At 41.2% G+C, this 22,652-nt stretch overlaps 1 protein-coding gene across 5 annotated transcripts; it reads left to right on the top strand.

The window, feature by feature from the left end:
- Nucleotides 1–1,178: 1,178 nt before the first annotated feature.
- tmprss7 (transmembrane serine protease 7) lies at nt 1,179–21,920 on the top strand. 5 transcript variants are annotated; one of them, XM_035412446.1, is made up of 18 exons: nt 1,179–1,461; nt 5,315–5,522; nt 6,920–7,050; nt 7,943–8,010; nt 11,546–11,736; nt 13,069–13,104; nt 13,425–13,653; nt 14,461–14,585; nt 14,789–14,901; nt 15,177–15,283; nt 15,785–15,921; nt 16,812–16,919; nt 17,371–17,478; nt 18,116–18,232; nt 19,146–19,326; nt 19,675–19,943; nt 20,059–20,195; nt 21,577–21,920. In XM_035412446.1, exons 1-18 carry the CDS (start codon nt 1,405–1,407, stop codon nt 21,769–21,771), a joined length of 2,517 nt encoding a protein of 838 aa, XP_035268337.1. In that variant the 5' UTR covers nt 1,179–1,404; the 3' UTR covers nt 21,772–21,920. The 5 variants fall into 5 exon arrangements, with proteins under 5 accessions (XP_035268337.1, XP_035268338.1, XP_035268340.1 ...); XM_035412447.1 differs by having other exon boundaries at nt 1,358–1,465; XM_035412449.1 differs by lacking the exon at nt 1,179–1,461 and adding an exon at nt 6,327–6,422 and having other exon boundaries at nt 5,442–5,522.
- Nucleotides 21,921–22,652: the final 732 nt, after the last annotated feature.

Below are 22,652 nucleotides of genomic sequence, written 5' to 3'. Positions count from 1 at the left end.
TGCTGTAGCCCATCTGCTTCAAAGTTTGACGCGGTGTGCGTTCAGAGATGCTCTTCTGTATACCTCGGTTGTAACGAGTTACTGTTGTACTGTTGTGCGTGAAAATCCCAGTAGATCAGCAGTTTCTGAAATACTCAAACCAGCCCGTCTGGCACCAACAACCATGTCACGTTCAAAGTCACTTAAATTATCTTTCTTCCCCAATCTGATGCTTGGTTTGAACTTCAGCAGATCGTCTTGACCATGCCTACATGCCTACATGCCTAAATGCATTGAGTTGCTGCCACGTGATTGGCTGATTAGATATTTGCATTAACGGATGCAGTTTGCAGTTGAACAGGTGTGCCTAATGAAGTGCTGGTGAGTGTGTATATATATATATATATATATACACACACACACACACACACACACACACACACACACACACACACAGAGACACATATATATATATATATATATATATATATATAGGGATGGGATGGGATGGCTGGTATGCCATCCCGCCAAGTGACGCCTTGGTGGGGCGGCATGCCCCGATGCCTATACAGCACAGAGAGTTTGGCACCTTTCAAGGTTTCCTACAGAAATAACCACAATGACTACAGACTCTTGACCCCCCAAAACATTAATTTGTGTACCTTCTGACCTCATGTCAACCGACAGAATTCACAAAAAAGTTCTCACATTTGCACAATAAAACCCCAAATTTAAAGGATTTCGCGAGCAGTAAACGCTTTTGCCCTTAAGCATGCGCAGTAGCGGCTGTTTCCCGTTAATTCCTAGGCTTCACCGCCTGCCCCCTCCCAACCTCAGCTGTTCCTACAAATGCTCTATAGTTTAACCCAATGAACAGTGTAAGTTCTTGTAGTTAATTGGTTTAACCTGAAATGCGTCGTTTAAGATCGATGCATGTAGGCTACCTAAAATGTTCTTGATACATTTTACCCCGCGTTAGATTTGGCCTAATAAGCTGTTCGCATAGGTGAAACTTAGTTGTTTTTATGTTTGCATGTACAATTCTATGTGTGTAGCCTATGCTTTATGCTTTCAGCTGTTGTTCTGATTCAAACGATATAAATGAATCGAAATCTATGAATCGAAATATATGGTTTTCCAACCCAAGTCATAGTTTGTGCGGTTATCGGCTCGTGCATTTTACATGGTCGGATACAATTACTTCAGCCCCTGAAACAGGATGCCTCGAACGGGCTCCGAGTCATTGTTATAGAGACACTGCCACTGTGCCACACGTAGGGTCGCCTGCTTCGCAGCTTCCCTGAACTTCATTGATTTAATTTCTGACGTTAAAATAAAAATGTGGACTGCTTTTTAAAGTGAAAACCTAAATGTCAGCTGTGGTCTGTTGATGGTTTAACCTGAGCGGCAATACTTCGGGCTGTCATGGATACCGAGCGCGACTGCACAAGCACCAATGAAGCCGAGACCGAAGGCGCGAATGCAAGTAGTCTACTGTTTTATGTTTTATGCCGTCTCCTAGTAGCCCTTTTAGACTACATTTAATAATAGCCTATATATGTGGCATTTGTATTGGGCTAAATATATTTCTTTAACCATGTGAAGAGTCGGTTTGTTCAGTTAAGAACATTCTAATCACATAGGCCTATTTGTGATCCTATACCTTAAAGGATTAACGGGAAAAGGGGCTAGTGGCCCGTGGGTTACCGTTTCAGAGTAAAAACGCAACATGGCTCATGCTATAAAATTATATTTAAGATTAGATTTACAATCAGTTTTATTATTGATGATGCCAGCTTTGGTCTTTTTCGAATTCGTGTATCTAGTACTAGTAGAATGCTGTTTAGGCACTGGGTGGCTGTCACCATCTCGAAAGGATTAGTGGATTTAAATTGTTAGTTGCTGTAAAACTGGGGTTATCGAACTCGGTTCTTTGGGACTCCCCAGTATCTACTGGCTTTCTTTAGTTGCAATTCCAGTATTTTAGTTGTCTTTCTTTCTTTAACTTTTCACATTTTGAGAGATTGTTTACCCTTAAGACACACCGTCAGGAATAGCTATGCATGTACCAAGAAGAATAAAATATCAAAATTCTCATTGTGCTATTATGCAAACTACTACGTTAAATAAATAAATAAATAAATAAATAAATAAATAAATAAATAAGCAGACAGGTGAATCAACAGGCCCTTAATTGGTGGTGTGGACAATTGGCCAATAAAATAACCATTTGGTACGAAGAATTCAAATACAAAATGTTAACAAGCCAAATCTGCATTCTGTTAAGAAAACTTATAAAAGAGCTTAATCACGTGTGTTCAACAACTTTAATTGTGCAAGAGATTGGCTGTGAAAAAACGTGCATACGCGTGTTCTCAATACAAAGTTTGAGGACAACTGCTGTACAGTTCACTCTTTGTTGTCACGCTGCTGTTTGGGTAAGCCTAGTTGCCATTTCCATAGGATGTACACCCCGCAGTTATACTACTGTGGAATTGATTAACGACAGCAAACTGTATGGCGTCCCAAATCTTGCATTATTTATATGTAATGAGAAGAGCTTCAATTGCAGACAAGCAGGTAGCCTGGGGTTACAGTTACAGCACTGTCAAATATCCTGCAATGACCACCACGACAACCTATATGGATACAATGCTACTTGAGATCTGCCCGTGAGCTAATTTGTTTATTGCGATGCCAGGTATGCCCTCCGCCAATTTACGCCTTGGTGTGGCATGTCCCATCTAAACAAAAACATTTTCAGCGTACAAAAATGCCAATTTACGCATACACAGCATTGCCTGTAAGTCATTAATTAAAACGGGCCTGCCTTAAAAGTAGTGATATCAAAATGAGGACACGTTACCACATGCAACATTGGCTATTTATGCTCACACAAATTAAACAAGCTGTATTCCATAGCAATGCTACCCAATGTTTCCTAAATTATTTAATTTAACTTGGCCCCATGTTTTTTCATCTTACCATCTGAAGAGATTGTGGTCATTCAAAAATGTGTGTCACATGGAAGTGTGACATGCAAATCATTTATAGTGGAAATAATCTGCAATTCAGCTGTGTTACGCTTAAAAATTGGAATAGTGACTACACCATATGTTTGAAACATTGTCTACATCCAGCGCTTTGGGTGTTGAAAAGCACATCATGAATAAAATGTATTATTATCATTATTATTATTATTTTTATATATTATTATTACTATACTCTAGACATACAGTAATGGGGCAAACATATGCCTCGATAAGTTTGTAATATTTTATCTTTAATAGGCCTAAATATATTTCTATTTATTATTAATCCCCCTCTCTATAGTATAAATGATTTTATGTTTCTTGGTATAAAAGTTTGTGTGTAAATATAAATGTTATATGCTGATAGGAAAATTTCCCCAAGGGGATAATGATGTATTGTATCTATCAATTTATCTATCTATGTAAAGTATATATTTTACAATCTGTAATTATTTTAAGTTGCAAATATACAAGAACTTGTAGATTTTGTCAGATTAACTTGACAAGTATACACATCCTTTCTGGAGTGTTACGTTTTCAGCTGTTTAAAACATTTATTCAAATGTCTTCTTCCATGAGCCAGTTTTTGTTGTTTGATGCTTTAAATGTGACACAAAGTATGAATGACCACATTTTCTTCAGATGGTAAGATTAAAAAAAAAAAAAAACACAGTGGCAAGCATTAGGCTAATAATTTAGGTAGCATTGCTTTGGAATATAGTTTAATTTGTGTGAGCTAAGATAGGCAATATTGTTTGTTGAAACTTGGGCTCAACTACACATGCTGAGCCTGTGCACATTGTAACAGTACAACCAAAATCCGTTTTCACAGACATCATCTCTTGTACTACCAAAGGAGTCATACATATGGTCCAATGCCCATGTTTGAAAGCCTATATGGGGAAAACCATCTGGCCTTTGAAACTAAGGATAGCTGAACATAAAAGCACCATAAGAAGACAAGACACTAACTATCCTGTAGCCACGCATTTCATATCTGCTACCATTCTATCGCATCTCTCAGATTAACTGGGATTGAAAAGGTGACTTTACCAAGGAGAGGTGGGGATCTTAATACCTTATTGGTTCAAAGGGAAGCTTACTGGATTTTCATAGAGAATATTGACTCTTGATGGATTAAATGTTGACTTTGACGTTCAGTCTTTTTATGTGTTTATGTGCTTTGTTGTTTGGCCATTCTATAAAAACTGCTATGGATGACATAAACTATTGCTGAATAACCAGAATGATGTGGGGAAATGGGTTGGTTGGCACGCAGCTATTTTCTGGTCCTTCAGACAACAAAAATGTAACATCAAAATGTTTGATTTCTTGAACTGCAGTCATGTATCATGTTAAAACATCTGAAATATTACTCACTTTTTTTGTGAGTCAAACTGTCTTGTAGTTTCAGAAGTAAAATAATGGTCTTCAGCGACAACTATTTCAGTTTGCCGCTCTGTAGCTGGCCTGCTTTCCAGTAGACCAGCTCCTCCTACTTTTCAGTGGCGGTTCACTTTTTCCCATCATGTTAAAAGAAACAAAACTGAAATTAAATGCAACTCAAATGAAGAAACTCGCTCGCGGTGTGAGCTCCTGGTCTCGGCCCTGAACTGTGGAGAGCAACACACCTTTAAGCACCTGGGCTGATCAAATAACGCAACCCAAAATGCAACAACAAAAAAATTTGCTCTTCCATAATGGACAAAAGCAAAGTAACAAACCCATCTTCTGGCCAGTGGCTCTCATTAGCTAGTGGCGAGCAAGCTTTGGGCCATGTTTGATATATCAGCCTTTTCCCATAACCTGTCAGCAGACAGGCAAATACGGCCTGCTTTGCCAGTCAATATCTCAGTATAAGGCATGCCAATGGTTTGTAACTTAGAGTACAATGTAAACTGCTGATTTGTGAAATAATCCAGTCGAAACCTTCGATTTTTAAATCCTGATTTTAACTCTGATTAAGCAAGTAGGTTCCGAAATTGTATGTGACAGTGCTCTGATGTTGTGATGCGGCTCTGATATTGCAATGGCACTCCGATGGCATAGCTCAGGAGGTAAAAGCGGTTGTCTGGTAGTCGGAGGGTTGCCGGTTCAATCCCCTGCGCTGGACGTGTCGAAGTGTCCCTCAGCAAGACACCTAACCTCTTATTGCTCCCAATGAGCTGATTGGTACCCTGCACGGCAGCCTTTCTCCGTTGGCGTGTGTGTGTGAATGGGTGAATGAGAGGCATCAATTGTAAAGCGCTATATAAATGCAGTCCATTTACCATGATAACACAAATATTGTGACAATATTTCAGGTGGCTGACGTGTCTGTAGAGGTGGCCACTGTGGATGCCATACTGGACAAGCTCTGCCGGAAGTACAGTCGAAAGAGGCGGAGGGACTGGAAGAAAGAGAAGAAGAAGAGACATCCTCTGTGGAACCTGCAGAGCTTGGCCATCCTCATCATTGTAGTGATTTTCATTATAGTGGTGGTCATGTGGTCACTGCTGTGGATTTTCATATGTAAGCTCAATACAGGCTCCACAGCACACACGCGCAATCATTTCTCATTTAATTCAACTGCAAGTTATGACATTAGTGCTGACCATAGGTGGATTTAGAGTAACACAACTCAGGTGCCATTACATTGAAATAAAATGATAGAAGAACCATAAATTGCGCATGATGCCAATATTAAAGAAGACAATCAGGGCTCTATTTTCTGGCCCGTGCAGGGCATGTGGTGAGCCGTCACTCTGGTGATGTGGCATTTTCATCTTGGATTTATATGTGCCTGAGCCCATTTGGTGATTTGATGACTCACTATGTACCAAACTGGGAGGAGGAGCACTGTTAGGGGGGTGTCACTGCAGATCAAGCAGTGCACTGTAGGTTTTTGTATCAGCATAGCCTGTGCCACCAACTTGCTCAGACCAGGTCTATGGTGCAAGTTCAATCCAACGTATGGCAACCTATTCAAAAGCCAATCATTTTTGTGAATCACATGCTGTCCAATTTTATGTTGGTATGTATCCCCCAACATTCATACTTCATATTAGTCGCTGTATTTCTGTTTTTATACTGCACTGTGGTGTTGAGTGTACTGTATTCCATTCTTTCTCTTACATCCATTTGTACTGCGAATGACAATGAACACAACTTGAAATTGAACAATTTTTTTATTTGAATTACGTGACTAATTGAAATGGTACCTACATGCAAGCTACATGCAATAATTGCATTAATTATCTCTTCCCAAGGTAATTTATCTGCTAATCATCTGCTCTTAGCGGTTGACTTGAGGTGCCATAGATTTTTCCACTCCAGGTGCCATTGATTCTTCCACTTCCACTCCACAATGATGATTTTGCACCTCCTGTACAAGAACGTCAGTTTCCTCTTGGGAGAAGCTTCTTCTGATGAGTATATCCTCGTTTTCCATTGCAGCCGCAGACCACAGAAATTGGCAGTGCGCCAGGGTGCAAAGCGCACAGCTCTTAAAAGGAATGAAATGAGATAATTTGATTGGCTATGACTGAATCCTGCTGCAACACACCCACCAAAATATTCAGCCTAATCTAGCCCAGTTTCCACCTCTGCAGCACATTGTGAGCTGTGCTCACAAAAATATCGAACTTCAGTGGCGATGCCCAGTGCGCCCATGCTCTGCACCACTGACTGCACCCATGCACAATGCGTCATTGATTCCAGAAAATAGAGCCCTCAAAAGTCAAAGAAATGTGTAAACTAAATGAGGCTTTCAGTCTTCCAGACAACCATTAATGAAGATTCTCTTAAGAAGCTTGATACTGGCTGTGTAGTATACTCCTGCTCATTTTAAGTCCCTAGGGAAAGCAGCACAACTGAAAAGCAGCGCAGCTGGACCCATCAATTAACCTCAGTGATTTCCTCTTTGATAGTTCGGAGGGAGAGCAGCAGTGGCGTTTATTTTGCGGGGATGTTCCAAGTTGCCAATGTGGAGTTTATTCCAGGATACCGACACACTGGATCCAGTGAGTTCCTGTCTATGGCAAACAGGATTCAATATGTGGTGAGAATCTATTAACACGCACAGAAACACTATACATACTCTCTCTTTCTCACTTACACACACACACACACCTGCATACATCCCAAAAGCCAACCTGCGTTGCAATAACCGGGGACAACAATGGACGGTAACACAAACGAATGCCACAAACCAGAAATGGAGTCAGCATGTACATAAAAAGATCAAGTTTATTACAAGCATAAGAAGAAGAAAAAAACACATTACCATGTGTAGGTTAGCAGGATGGTTCAGGCAGTAGACTGGCCAGACCTAGGCTACTTCGTAATCCAAAACAAAACTCAATGCTAAGCCTCCCTACCGGGGCAAAGCAAAAGGAGTCAGTCTTCCAGCGAATACTCTCCCTACTCTAGCCTATCTAAAAAAAATGTTAAAAACAACAAAGCAAAGAAACTGCCTGACCACATGTAACTTACAACAGAAAATAAATACTCTGACACAAACATTCAAAACCAAACATGCGGAAAAATATTGTAGCTTCAAATTTTAAAAGCACGAGGAAGCAAGGAGTGTCAAAAAGGGAATTCTCAAGGAGTCTCTGAACTGTAAATCTCTAAAACAAGGCTCACACACGCACACACACACACACACACACACACACACACAAGAAATACTCACTTTTTCTCATTCACATTCACTCTCTATACATGCCAAAGGAGGTGTTATTAAGTACTGAATGACAGGTTGTGCAAACGTTTGCACCTGCCACATTTGCTGTTTTATTTTTTTAACTTCTAAATTCAGCAAATAGTGATTCTTCATTAAAATTAAAATAAATATTTCCCATTTAAGGCACACACATCTCTCTCTCTCTCTCTCTCTCTCTCTCTCTCTCTCTCACACACACATTATTTTATTGTTTTCTCCATTGCAGGTGAGCAGTGTGTACAGGAAGTCTTCTATATCCAGACTCTACAGGCAAGCTGTGATAACAGACTTAAGGCATGTACAGCCTGCACCCACACCCTATGCAGTTATGCTCTGGTATTACTGCAGGACAGTGCATGAGAAGTGTTGTTGTGACCATGGTAACAACATGATTGTAGTGTGTGCATTGTTGTGTGGTGTTGTGTGCAGTGTGTTCAATGATTAATACTTGTTGTATGTATAGTCTGATCCTGGCTTGACATACGGGCGCTTAACTGGAATTTCTGTGGAAGTTAGTGTTTTTAACCCTATGCACATACTGGCTTGGGTGATTTAATTGGGGATTTTAAAGATGTGTACTTGGGGTAGAGTCTCACTGAAAAGGTGTGTGCCATTGAAAACTGAGCTAATCAAATCCTGGTTTGAGACTTGCTGGGTTTTTATCAAGTATTTTATCACCTTGCAGGAAATGGTGGAATGAACAACCAGATGTATGTGTATATTGTATGTGTGAGTAACTTGCCATTTTTGTTGAAAACATGTTTTTGTTCAGATATCATTTCTTTTTGCACTGTGTTTGTGATAAGAAACTGATAACAGTAATGCATATAAATGTAAACTATGAGAGGTATGTATACACATACATACATGCAAACCGGCATACATCGTAGCCAGCGCCAGATCTAGACTGCTCTGATCTTGGAGCCGACAGAGTTTTTTTTTTTTTATCACATAATTTGTGATGGGTACAGCAGACCTGGGTGTAAAAATGCAAACTAACCCTTTATGAAACGCTTGTGGATTATGGTTATCCTTATCTGAACTTTTGCAGTCTGATCAAGGCTTAGCGAAGCACTTTATGTACTCACTCATTTCACAGACATCCGACGAGCCTTCATTTCCAAAATTATCAGCAATGTCCTTCAATTTAAGCTTCCGGGCTCGCAACCTGTGTGCACAAATTATTAAATTGAATAGTTTAAACAATATGTTTTCTGCAGAATGGGCATATAGGTTAAGTTTGACATGATCACAGGCTATTGTACAAAGAATGTGTACTAACCATGACAGAGATGAGTTTGCTTATTAAATCATATAAAACAGACGGCACCTGCATATTACTGTATTCTGTGATATTCAATGAATGTCTGAAATGTAATTTAGAGTTCAGGGTTTCCCCCAGAAAAGTTGTTAGGCCCGGTGGCAAATATTCTTTGATGGGGGCCGGTGGCCTGGCGCGGGCCGGCGGTCAAGTGTCTTTTTTAATGGGGGCCCGGCGCGGGCCAGCGACAGACTGATGGCAGCATTAAGGTAGGGCCCTATAGTTTCTGTGATAACAGAATCACGGACGGAATCGCGGAATTGAGAATTTAAAAAAGCTATAACACAGATTCAATAGGGCCCTACATTAAGTCAGTGCTAAAAGCTGACTGGAGATTTGAAAATATAACTACGTAATGTGAATGTTGTTATAAATAAGTCATTTATTCAACACACATTTGAAAAAATCAACAACTATTTACAGCATAGCATAGTCTTACAAAGAATCTGACAACAATGTACAGACTTGGAATGCTGAGCAACAAAAGAAAATTAAATAAAAACAAATAATATCAAAGTTTTTGCACTCTACAAAAAACTTGTATTCAAGTCCTGATTGGCTACTGGATCTTACAACAAGCCTTGGAATGCTGGGCACATTTAAATAGGGATGGGGATCGCGAACCGGTTCCAAGTTGTCCTATTCATTGGAATCGTATGGCTCCGAGCTTATCGATTCCGCTTATCGAAGCCAGCATGTTCTTACGACAGCTGCGCATTGCAAAACAATGACGTTACGCCTTGGGGGAGGCACGCACGCAGGCAGTCTCTTTCAGGTGTTTGTTTTGGACAGCAGCTGTCACAACAAATTTGATCCGGGCTGCCAGCCTTGCCTCTGTTGCGATAAAGATTCTAAGACAACTAAGCAATTTCTCTGGATTAACAGGTTATTTTCTAGCCTGAAATGCGATCGTATTACTAAATGGCTACACATGTCATGTAACGTGCAAGTAGTTGGCTATCTCCCTGGATATGAAGTAAATGTTTTTACCAATAAATAATAAAAATAAATGCGATTTTATCCATGGAAATAGCTATACAAAAAGGCGGGTTTGCGATTGCCGTCGTAGATGTCAGAACTTTAAATCTAATAATCGCATATGTAATTTGGTATGAGGAATTATTATGAATGCAGTTTATGGTCTACCCCCCATTTAAAATAGCCAATTCTTCTTGTCCCGCGCTTCCAATAAAATTGCACAGAATCGTGGCGTTCGGGTTACGTCATTCCCGTTTGAAAATGAAACAAACGGATTAAACCACGGTTAGTATCAACTCCTACCATTGCGTTCTTTGTACATGGTATGTTAAAATAAATCAATTTAATGTTTGAAACCGGATGTGTATGCTCAAGTGATTTGCAGTATATTGTGGTGGTGAACAGATGTATAGTAGCGAATGTGTTTGAGTTGACAAACCGACAAACATAAATGGTGCGCACATACGTGAAAGCACCAAACATCCGCTACCATAAACAGATATTTTATGAGGGTTCGCTCCGTTACAACATATGGTACACTGAACCACGAAGAGGCGAGGAAGCAGCATGCATGTAAATAATGTCTCTGTAGTCTAGAATACTTTAAAAAGTAGCCAGTACAATTTTCCACAAAATTGGTCAATTGGTTTTGAATGTTAATTTGTGCATTGTTTGGAATTAACAAGTCACCTGACACCTGCCAGGTTTGAATTTACAGTGTGGTACTACTGGCCTTGTCACATGGATAATATTTTGCCTGAATATGGAGATTGCACTACTGGCTGGGCTTAACAATTATTGCCCACAACCATCACCTCTGTTTTGAAAGGCAGGTGTAAATTTGTAGAGGTATTCAAGAGCTGGATTACCTCCAAACATATTAATGAGACTAAAACCATTAATCTTCTATTAATGTGGAAATAATATAGCCCTGCTTCCAACAACATATGGTCACTTTAATAACTAAATTTGTCCATTTTTAGATAAACCCGCCCTCGTCTGAACCCCCTTCCACACATGAACTCAGCATCACCCAGTCAGGCTTCCCCTGTTCATTTCTTGAGGGTGCATGGGCCAGGAGAAGAGGGAATGTCCTTCCCCCCTCTTTCAATTATGTAAAATCTGGGCCTGTCTTTATTTGAGGCATCTGAGTTTGACATCTGAGTCATGCACCTGGGTCTGGCTTTTATGGTGCTCTGCCTTGTGTGGGGTCTAACATTCTTGGTCTTACAGCTCATCTGGCATTTTTACATCAAGTAAATCTATTTTACATGTTGGATAAGTGACTTTTAACTTCTGATGCCAGTTGTGTTCTCTATTCACAGTACCGAACATTAAACGATGGTGTTTACTGTTAAAACGGCTGGATTAGGAAATTGTCATTTTCAAGATTCACTGTCCTGTCAAGGAATACTGTATTGCATGTGTGTATAATTGTGAATATGGATAGTGTTTGTGTGATTTTGAATGAGGATAGTGTATAGTTTGTCATGAATGATGTCATTGTAAGACAGTATTGTGTCCCAGCAGCAGTAACGAGGGAGGTGTGCTGGTGCACTTCTGGATGGTGTTTGCTGTCCCTCAGCTGAAGAGTACAGCAGTGTGTGAGGAGTGCGTTAGTGCCATTATGCGGAACTCTGTGCTCACCAGCCTGCAGAACAGATCCTCCATTGGCTACCTGATGGGCCTGCCAGTTGACATGGACACCATCATTATCAATGGTAACCATAGCTGCTGCTTGTGTGTGTGTGTGTGTGTGTGCGTGCATTTATGCATGCATGAGGATGATGACGTGGCTTATTCCCCTTACACAAAGACGACATGTAACACTTCTCAATGCATATGCGCCAACCTTGGATGCCGACAAAGGGACTAAGTACTGCATCTGTAGTACTCCAGACTCAATCATCCAGAAGATATCACCCAGTGACAAGCTTTTGTTACTGCGTGACTTCAATCCCCATGTGGGCTCAGGGAAGGCATGCCAAGCCAGCAAAGGTTGGCAACCTTAGTGACAATGGTCTCAGACTACAAACACTCTACTCTGAACACTACCTTGCCATTACCCACACCCTGTTCCAGTTTAAAGAAACAAAAACAAATTGAAGACCTCCTGGGAGCTGCCTGGAATTCTGCAGTTGGGCATCCATTGTGCTGCAGAATCGATGGGATTCACCAACAACCCCATCAAGATTGGTTTAATGAAAACTCCCCTGGCATCAATCACATTTTCAAGGTCATGTGTAAATACTAGGGGTTTCTATCCAAAGCAAGCTCATATGATCACTGTGGCCAAACAGAAACTGTTTTCATTGTGCAGATTTAAAAAGTTACCCATTCACGACTCTGACATGGTTTACACCGGCTACATGTGCCTCACATTGGAATACTCCGCACCTGTCTGGCACAGCTCCCTCACCAGTGGACAGTCTGCAAGAATGGAGAAGATACAAAAATGCACCTGCCTGACCATTCTTGGGCGTAGCTATACCACCTACCCAGATGCACTATTAACCCTCAAGTTTCCCTCACTGTCAGACGGATGCTTCAGTCTGCGCCTTGCCTTTGGACAAAATCTGTTCAAATCCAGCTTCAGGAATTCGCTACCTCCCTTTGCGAGGAAGTCTCAAAATGATTTCAATTTAAATTAACCTGTGCCAGCCACTGGCAGATGGGCTCCCCTTCTGAGTCCGGTTCTGCTGGAGGTTCCTTCCTATTACTAGACAAGGAATTTTTCATTGCCACTGTTGCCCTAGGTGTGCTCTGGGGGGCCCCGTTCAGGCCCAGATCTCTGTGAAGCTGCTTGGTGACGATGCCCATTGTGAAAAGTGCTGTACAGATAAAATTGAATATAATTTTTATGTAATGCCAGCATTATGGCCTGTAATATAAAGTAACTGCTGTCTTAAATGGCGCCATGCATCTTTACTGTGCTCATAGTTCCTCTTTTTAATATTCACAGCTACTCAATGTAATATACTTATTTTCTGGAATGCTGAATATGACTCACTGTACCTCTCCCTTTTTTCCTCGACATTGCTTTGAATGCTCAGCTGCTCTGCGTTCAGACTACACAGGGACTTCGGCAGGTAATTCATCTGAAATATATCTATAGCTGTAGGATTGTGTGTAGTCTATAGCAGTAGGATGAGCGTAGCGTGGCATGTAATATAATAATTATGGAACTGGGTTGTTGCAATTTCGAATTACTACAGTATGTGGCACTGCTGTTGTATCCTTGAGTGAGTTGTTTATACATATACAGTTTGCATTAAAGAATGCAAGCTCTATATGTTGCTCTGGCATAGAACATCTTCTAAATGCCTAAAATTAAAATGTAATTATGTATTGCAGTATAATACATGCAATCTATTGCTGTTGGGTGAGTGTCTCTCTTGTGTCTTTCCAGACTCTCAGTGTGTTGATAAGCTGTATGCTAGCATGCTAGGAGGCAAAGTACCCCTCAATGTCTTCTCCTCCTGGGGAGGGCTCAGCTGCCATATCAAATTGACTTCTGCCCCTGGATCTCTGATTCGCCTCACAATCACTGCCTTCCAAATTGAGGCCAGTGACTGCGTGAATGATGGTCTCACTGTGTATGATGCCCTGCTGCCCATGAGAAGCAGAACTCTCCACAAGTGAGTGCGTTGAAATATCTGTCTGGTCCCCTGTTTATGGCCTATGGACATTTCTGTTTGTTCTTATTGTGTATTCTACTTGCACCACATACAGTGAGCTCCATAACATTTAGGACAAAGACATTTCTTTCTTTATTTTGCTCTGTTTCATGCTATTTTAGATTTGTAATCAAATAACGTGTTTAAAGTTGAGATTTTAAAAATCGCTATTCGCATATACAGTTAGTTCATCATTAAGAAAAATGAAGTTGTACTATACAATTTCAGTAAAGAGAAAATAAAGTACAATCATTTGCCACTTTATTGGGTTCACCTATTTAGTATCGGGTAGACCCCTTTTAGCCTCCAAATTGCTTTTTGGGAATCCTGCCAAGAGCAATGCAGCTAATTTTTGGTGGTATTGTCATCAAATGTGAAACTGAATTTGTCCAGCATTGTGGCTGTGTCTGCATTGTGTTTCTAAGCCCAGCAGGCACAGCCTCATACATCACAATCGTGAAATCATGTAATATTTTAAATTTGAGGAAGTTATACTCCCTGGTACCTTAGCTGTACATTACATTTTTGCTTAGGGTGCCATATGCAGACCATTTTTTCTTAAATCTTTCCTTGGTTTAACTTGACTTGCTTGTTATCCTGGAGTGGCTGTAGTAAGGCTGTTGCAGTAGGCTGAAAATTTTAATTAAATCTGGGGTGAGAGCACTGTGTGTACCTGTGTATACAGTTCTGGGACTACATTGTGTGTAAGTTGTGTGTAGGGTTCTGTCCCTCAGGGGGTCTTACCTGAATGTTTTTGCCCTGCTGCAGGTTGTGTGGACCTGTGTCCCATGCTGTGTCCCTGGTGTCCACAGGCAATGTGATGCTCCTGTCCTTCAGACTAGAGCAGGGAAGTAAGAGCTTTAGAGGACACTTTCAGGCCATCGCGAAGGAAAGTGAGTTCCCCGTACCCACCCTGGGCGCGCGTGCGTGTGTATGTGTGTGTGTGCGTGTGTGTTTGGGCATGTGTTCAGTGGTGTTTGTGTGTGTGCGTTTGGTGTGTGTGTGTATGTTCAGAGGGTTTGTGTGTTCAAAGGTGTGTTTGTGTGTGTGTGTGTGTTCAGTGGTGTGTGTTTGACAGGGTGCTGTACTGTCACAGGTTGCTTCAGTGTGATCCAGTTGGAGTCAAAAACTGGATTTAGTGGAGAGATCAGCAGCCCATTTTACCCTAGCCTGCTGCCCCCTTACTGTACCTGCACCTGGCACTTTCAGGTAACCCTCACAAGCCCCTGGCACATTCTAGACTGTTTGAGAGAATGTCTGAATCCACAGCAGCCCACCCCAATTACCCACTGAGTGGTGAGAAAATTTTGTCTGAAATGAATTTGCCACCCTGTCAGATAGGTTAGGTAGAGTGTGTTGTGCTCAACTTTCATTGATTTTTGCTTAGTAAAGTCTTACTGTTGCTAAAAAAATAGCCATGAATAGATGAGTATTTGGGCATATAGAAATTGAAATGAAATTGCTGTTTATGTTTTGTTTTGCAGAGCCCACATCCTTCTCTTGGTGTGGCCCTAACATTTAAAAACTATGTGCTGAGTCAGAAAGACCTGAGGAGCTGTGAACATGGCTGGTGGAAAGTCAATGAGAGCATGTAAGCATGTGTGGTGGACATATGCTATAGCAATGACAACCATGTATTCAACTTGATTTATTTATAAAACATGCTGAGAAAATCCGTGGATCATTCTGGCCCAGCTTAACCCCTGTGTGTATAAATATCAACATTCTTTTCTCATAAGAAAATATGCGTTTAATGGTCCTGCTAGAGATATATACTCACATAGGTGGGGTAGGTGATGCCTGGAGCCATCAAGAGTTTAATGCAGGAAAGACAGTAAGTTGAAAATGCAAAAGCAGGGAAACTGAGGGATAAATGGGGATCTCAGAAGTCCACAACTCAGACTTGTGATTTACTTCTTCAGAGAAAGAGCATAGTTTCTTCTCATCTTCATATGCACATTTTAATACATTGGGCATTATTTAATTGAAGCCTGCGTCCTTCACTCCTGTGGTTGAAATATCCCTATTTGAATGAGATGGATAAAAACCTGATTTTTTGGTGAAATGTGCCACTATGTTTTCTTCTCTGCAGATACTGTGGCAGCCACATTGGCCATGCCACCGTGTTCTACATTCCAGACCCTAACCCCGAGGTGGTGTTCCGGTGCAGCTCCCGTGGAGCCGACCCACCTATCACCGCCACGTACCAGACCTTCAACATCAACCAGCGTGAGAGCCAGGATGCCTGATATTCCTCCTCCTCTTCCTCTTTCTAGTTTTATTATTAGGAAACAATGTTCCTCTAGAAGATATTTTGTGGGAGGGGGTGGTGCTTGGGTTTTTACGTTACATTATTTCTTCTCTGCAGATACTGTGGCAGCCACATTGGCCATGCCACCGTGTTCTACATTCCAGACCCTAACCCTGGTTTGTGGGAGGCTGGATGTTTGTCTCAAATGGTGAAAAATCCATAATTGTGGACATATGGGTCCTTGAGACAAACATGTTCTTCATAAGGAGCCAGATAAAATGACAATATTTGACATCTCACATTGCAGGAATTATCATTTTTTAAGTATTTTCATTTCAGTTCATTGCAATAGTGCTACCTTGTGGCCAATCTGTCAAAATTTGCTAAGCACTGGTTGAGAGGGGCCCTCTATCAAGGTGGCAAGATTCATATCATATCATATTTAAATAATAAGAAAACAAATATGTACTCAACAACTATACTCAGTAGCGATTCAGACACAACCCTGGATTCTTAAAATCAAGGCGCAGGTAGGTAATTGTTGCAATACAAATTAATGTTATGCAATTCAAATGTAATTTCTGCAGGCATTATTTCTGCCTGTAGGACTGTTGCAGTTTTTGTGTGTTCAGCAATACAGTTCCTTCTTATTTTATCTCACCATAATTTCTAGGAGATGATGTCTTCGTGAAACTATTGCTGTATTTTAATAGGCAATAGTATGTAGTATGGATGTAGTAACTAGCTGGCTATAAGGCTTGATATAATGGAAGACACATTTGTACTATTATTTGTAATTGCGTTGTAATAATAATATGACAAATTACAACTTCATATATAAAGCTGTTTCTCCCTCTCTCTCCCTCAGCCTGCCCTGATGGACACTTCCTGTGCTCCACGGGGCTTTGTGTGGACAAGAGACGCTGCTGTGATGGATTGGACGACTGCATGGATGAGAGTGATGAACTGTTCTGCGGTACGTAAAGAGAAGGGCAGTCAGCTTTCCTGTATGTGTGGAGGGGGTGTAGTCAGAACTCTCTGCTGTCTGTGAGGAGGTCTTCTCTGTTTGGAGGAGGGAGGAGTTACCTGTGCTTTACATGCGGAGAACGGGGCAGTGTCAGAGCTCAGCTGAACATTTTAGGGGTGGACTCACAGCTCTGCACATTAAAATCTCCTGTGTTAATTCAACTCTAACAGTGTTAATTCAACTCTTAACAGATAACATTTGGTCACAATCTGGATTGTGGGATCAAATTTTATCTATTAAGTGTTGAATTAACACTGGACATTTTAGTGTGTGCATAGTGGATTATTGAGATCACTTTACACAGATGCAGCACATATAGTGTAGGTTTTGTTGTAGTAGATATATATGAAATGCACAGATTACCATGTATTGAAGAATAATCCTCTTCATTCCCTTTAAGCCAAGCCTTCCAAAAATTGTGCTGGTTCCACCCCTTTGCACCCACTGTATGTCTGCAATGGAGAGAGGGACTGTGACAATGGCAAGGATGAAACCAACTGCACTCTGGGTAAAGATGGCTGCTTAGTGCTTTCAGAGAAATAGTTAAATGCTCTACAGTACAGAGTTTGTATTGAAAATTGGTAGGGAGAAGGGGAGTATCTAAATATGCATAATGTGTACACATGCGGGCATGTTTGCACACACGTGTACATGCAAACACACTCAAACAAACACGGATGTATTGGTCACATAACTACTTTTTCTGTGGGTATTAAAGATCACCATCTCTCACTACTCTGAGGGGGCTGTGGAATTTGATGTGCCCAGTGAGGTGGGACGGGATTCCTGAGGTGGGGGGGGGTTTTTCTCTCCCCATCTCCCCGGAGACATCTCTGATCCTATACAACATCCCTGCCATCCTACAATAGAGGTTGCTAATGAGAAGGGTGCAAGTGGACACTCAAGACATGTATAGTGTGATGAGTGCGTGTTTTATCATGATGACTGTGTAATTTGTGATGAGCGGATGTGGTGTGGTGTGCCTGTGGTGTGTGTGTGTTTTGCTGGGATTACTATGTATAACAAGATGAGTCTGTTTTGTTGTAATTGTGCATGCGCTGATGGTGTGGTACCTATGCAGAGTGATGAGTGAGCATATGGTCTGATAGGTGTGCACGGTATAATTTTCAGTATTTTTCCTGCAGAAACAAGTTGCTCAGATATTCGGTTCCAGTGCAGGAGTGGAGCCTGCATTCTTAAGAGAAATGCTAAGTGTGATGGTGTTTTTGACTGTTCGGACCACAGTGATGAGAGCGACTGTGGTGAGTGTCTAACCTGAATCAGCTTAGACTGCATAATTTTATTTACTGGTAAAAATCCATTAGTAATAGCATAATTAAAATAAATAACATTAAAAAAACATAATAACAATAATAATTCAATTTAATATTTTTTGAAACCCTTGTGGGTAAAAAGTTTATTTCTATTCTCACCACAAGCCCTGAGCCCAGATCAGTGTCCTCTTATTGAAGCGTCGTGTCTGTGACCTGAGGGGGTAGAGTGGGTGGGTTCATTTGGGATAGCTGGTTGAGTTTGGGGAGCATCTCTCAGGTCATGTTTCATTATCCTGACAGAAGGAATCTTGGCATCACTAAACCATAACTGCTCTCTTTGTTTATAGTAATTTCTCCAGTGTGTTCTGCCCATGCTGCTCCCTGACTCAGCTTTGATCACTGAGATGTTCAGTTGACTCCAGTCACAAAAACAGACCTAATTGAATTTGCCTGACCCTTGTGACCCCTGTCTGCAAGTTCTACCAGCATGACTTTGTACTTCTGAGACAGTTTTCCAATAAGCTGATAGTACTTCCCTGCCTATGGGTATTTACTGACCACTGTTCCCCAGCCTGATCACACATGGACTGCTGCTACGTACTGCGACCACTTATTGACCTTTGATCCCCACACTGACCACACACTGCTCCATGTAGACTGCTCCTCCTCTCTCCTGACCATGACCACAGTCATACACATTTTGTGTGCCATGGGGGGCTTGTTTCAAAATTCTATTATGAGTCCGTATCCTCTACATGGCTTTAAAAAAATGGAAATCTTACTATTACATTTTTTTTTCCGTTGCGTTTCATTTAATCTGAAATTATTGACACTGCCACATTACACCTCTGTAATACTGTGTAATGGGCCCACAGCTCAATGCTGTGTTTCTGTCTCGCAGCCTGTGGCCTGCCCAGCCTGGGGAGGTGGGGCCAGGGGCGTGTAGTGGGCGGTGCCAATGCTCTGGAGGGAGAGTGGCCATGGCAAGTCAGTTTGCACTTTGGAGGACATCTCTACTGTGGTGCGACTGTCATCTCAGCTGAATGGCTCCTGTCAGCAGCTCACTGTTTCAGCAGGGAGAGGTATTGCACTCACTCTCTACACACACTTGACACACTCTTACCCTACACAATTACACCTGCACACACTCTGCACATGCACTGTATGCTCAAACACACTACATACACTACTGCTGATGCATGCACTATATACACAATTGCAGATACTCCCACACTCCCACCTGTAGGTTCATTATGATAGCAGGTGCTATGTTTACTTATTTTTATTTACTTGAAACCCATAAGAAAAACCACAATCATTAGCCATCTTCACAGATAACTGTTGGCACATATTCAAACTAACAGCACACAGTACACTGTTCTCAGTAAACATGTGGCACAGCTGTGACCTTTGACCTTGGTGCCCTGCAGGTTGTCAGACCCACGGCAATGGAGAGCTCACCTTGGGATGCTCACTCAGGGAGCTGCTAAACATGTAGCGGAGATCCGCAGGATTGTGGTGCATGAATATTACAACGCTCTGAACTTTGACAATGACATCGCCCTGTTGCAGCTCAAGAAGACCTGGGCCCCCTCCCTGAACACCTACATCCAGCCCATCTGCTTGCCCCCTCCCTCTCAGGCTGTCACTGAGACACACACCTGCTGGGTTACAGGCTGGGGGTACCGCTCTGAGCAAGGCAGGCACACACACGCACACGCACACACACACAAATGCGCACACAAAAACAGCAGCTTGTTACAGATGGTGTGGCGCATTCAGTCTGACCATGTCTCTTCCCTCTGCATTGACAGATAAAGTTCTTCCATCCATTCTCCAGAAGGCAGAGGTGGGAGTGATCAGCCAGTGGGAGTGTAAGAGGAGCTTTGGCCTGGTGTCGCCCCGCATGCTGTGTGCGGGTGTTCCATCAGGGGAGAGCGATGCCTGTCGGGTGAGTCACCCTGATCCAGGGCCATATCAACTTATCATAACTGATACAGCTAATTACATTCAGTATTACAATGCTGTAAAGGTAAATTCAATTATGGCCCTTTCCCAATGCATAAAACAGTTCATAAACCATCCATACCCGGAAATATGGGGAATCTTGTTCCTGGAATGAGTTTCATGACAATGAGAATTTGAGAGGAAGTGGTTGGCTGAGGTGTACAAGGGCAGAGGTTTGATAGAAGGGTCAGACAGAAACTGCCTTATCTGAAATCTGACAAATTCACGTATTAAAGTTGCCTTCTGTGGTTTTAAGCACGGTTAAACACATCAAAAAGACATGAATATGTGATGAGGTAATCCAGCCAGCTACTGCGTATGTCTTTAAAAAATAATAAGACAGCCAGTTGTACTTCCTCAGGTAAAATATTTTCCATGTAACAAAAACAATCGTACCATGCTTTTGACTGGAATACCCTGAAAATATAGATTCCAAAGATCAGGCCTCATCTTATCTAACCCTAACCCTAACCCTTATCTATACAGACATTACATTACAGGCATTTGGCAGATGCTCTTATCCAGAGCGACTTACACAGCATAGCATTTACACTGCATCCATTTATACAGCCAGATATATACTGAAGCAATGCAGGTAAAGTACCATGCACAAGGGTACAATGGCAGTGTCCTACCTGGGAATCAAACCTGTGACCTTTAGGTTGCAAGACCAGCTCCTTACTTATTATACTACATTGCTGCCCCACTCAGTGATTTCAATTAAATATTACAAGATGGCATTCAAACTTAAAAGGAATGTGATCTTTATAGCATTCTTTAGCCAGCAGAGTCTCTGTGTCCATAGTTTGTGTGTCCTGTATCTCTTCTGCAGGGTGGTAAAGTCATAAAGCTTTAAAAGGAGGGGAAACTATCCAGGTTTAACACTGCATGTTTATTTAAATTTAAAGGACCTCCAGATTGGCCCTAATTGCCCCAAAGGCATTCTTTTGGTGTTTGACAGACGGATAGATAGTGAGGAAACCGATAACATTACTGTAGTCACAAAGAGCAAGTTCTCCAGATCAATTTACATCGCCTGTTTCTTAAAGGCTCACTGCTATAGAAATGTGCCCATGTAGCAAAAAATACAAACCAAAAATGCAATAATCACATTGAAAACAGAACAATACAAATGTCTACTGAAAACTGCACAATAACTACTAAGAAATTATAATTAGCCTGGCCTAGGCTAGAATCAGTAGTTCACTCCACACCTGATGAAAAGCATCAAATTACACTTGTTAAATATAGATTACAGTAGTAATTACAGTAATACATAATTACGGTTTTTATAACCCCAGTCTCTATTCCCCTTTCTGCTCCAGGGTGATTCAGGGGGTCCCCTGTCCTGCCAGATGCAAAGAGGAAGCCATTGGTTCCTTACAGGGATTGTGAGTTGGGGTGCAGGTTGTGGGAGGCCAAATCTACCTGGGGTCTACACCAGAGTGGCCAAGTTCATCACCTGGATTCAGAGCCATACTCTCCATTCAGAGGCATTGCAGAACCAAAGCCCCCAGTAAAGCTGAATATGGTGCTACATAAATACTCTCCCAATCAAATTGAATAGCATTTGTGCATTTCCACATTTGTTAAAATGAGCATTGTGCCTCTTCTGCTTAGTCTTCAAATTACTTTTTAATAGAATTATTAAACTGGAGAATTAATCTGACACACTTGTCTCCTGCTGTCTTATTTGATCGTTTATTGTGTTAATAACCCATTGTTCCACTTACAAATGCTTTATAAAGTATTACTAATGCTTCATAAATCATTAACACTTCAATGTTTTATTAAGAAGAATGCCAGGGTTGCCAGTTGATTTCAATCCCTGCAAGATTGCAATATGTACTTTTCAGATAAGAGTTTATCAAATGGCAACAGTGCATGTTTCAACTTTGGGCAGGACTACCATTTATCCCATTTACTTAAATAGTACTAGCTTGGGAAATAAATGCTCTGCAAAATAGGTAGTTTGCACAACTGGACCCAAAAAGACTTCATGCATAACAACATGATGTTTTAAAACTTATTTTAAACTTTTAAAAAAAAATTTAAACTTCTGTGCCATATATTACAGAAAATTACATACACGTAATTAAATTACACGTGTTATATCACTTCTTAATGCCAAATTGTTTCTGGGGTTCTAGCCAGAGAGCAGATAAGTGTATGACCACAGCAGGCACTGACATGGTCTGAAAAGTCTGTGATCATCTGGGATAATAAGTGTCAGAATTTTGAGACATTTAAATTTTGAAAATTAAAAAAAAAAAAAAAAACACAAAATCTGTAGTGGGATTATTTGAAAATGCTACAGTAAAACTCCACACAAATTGGTTAGAATGTAGATCAGGACCCCTTCTGTCATTAACTTTTTTTTATTTTTACAGTTCTCACTTAG

The sequence above is a fragment of the Anguilla anguilla genome, chromosome 4 (genome assembly GCF_013347855.1).
Source record: "Anguilla anguilla isolate fAngAng1 chromosome 4, fAngAng1.pri, whole genome shotgun sequence".
Lineage (NCBI taxonomy): Eukaryota > Metazoa > Chordata > Actinopteri > Anguilliformes > Anguillidae > Anguilla > Anguilla anguilla.
Note: the sequence above shows the minus strand (reverse complement) of the source record. Positions and strands in the feature narration are given on the sequence as shown.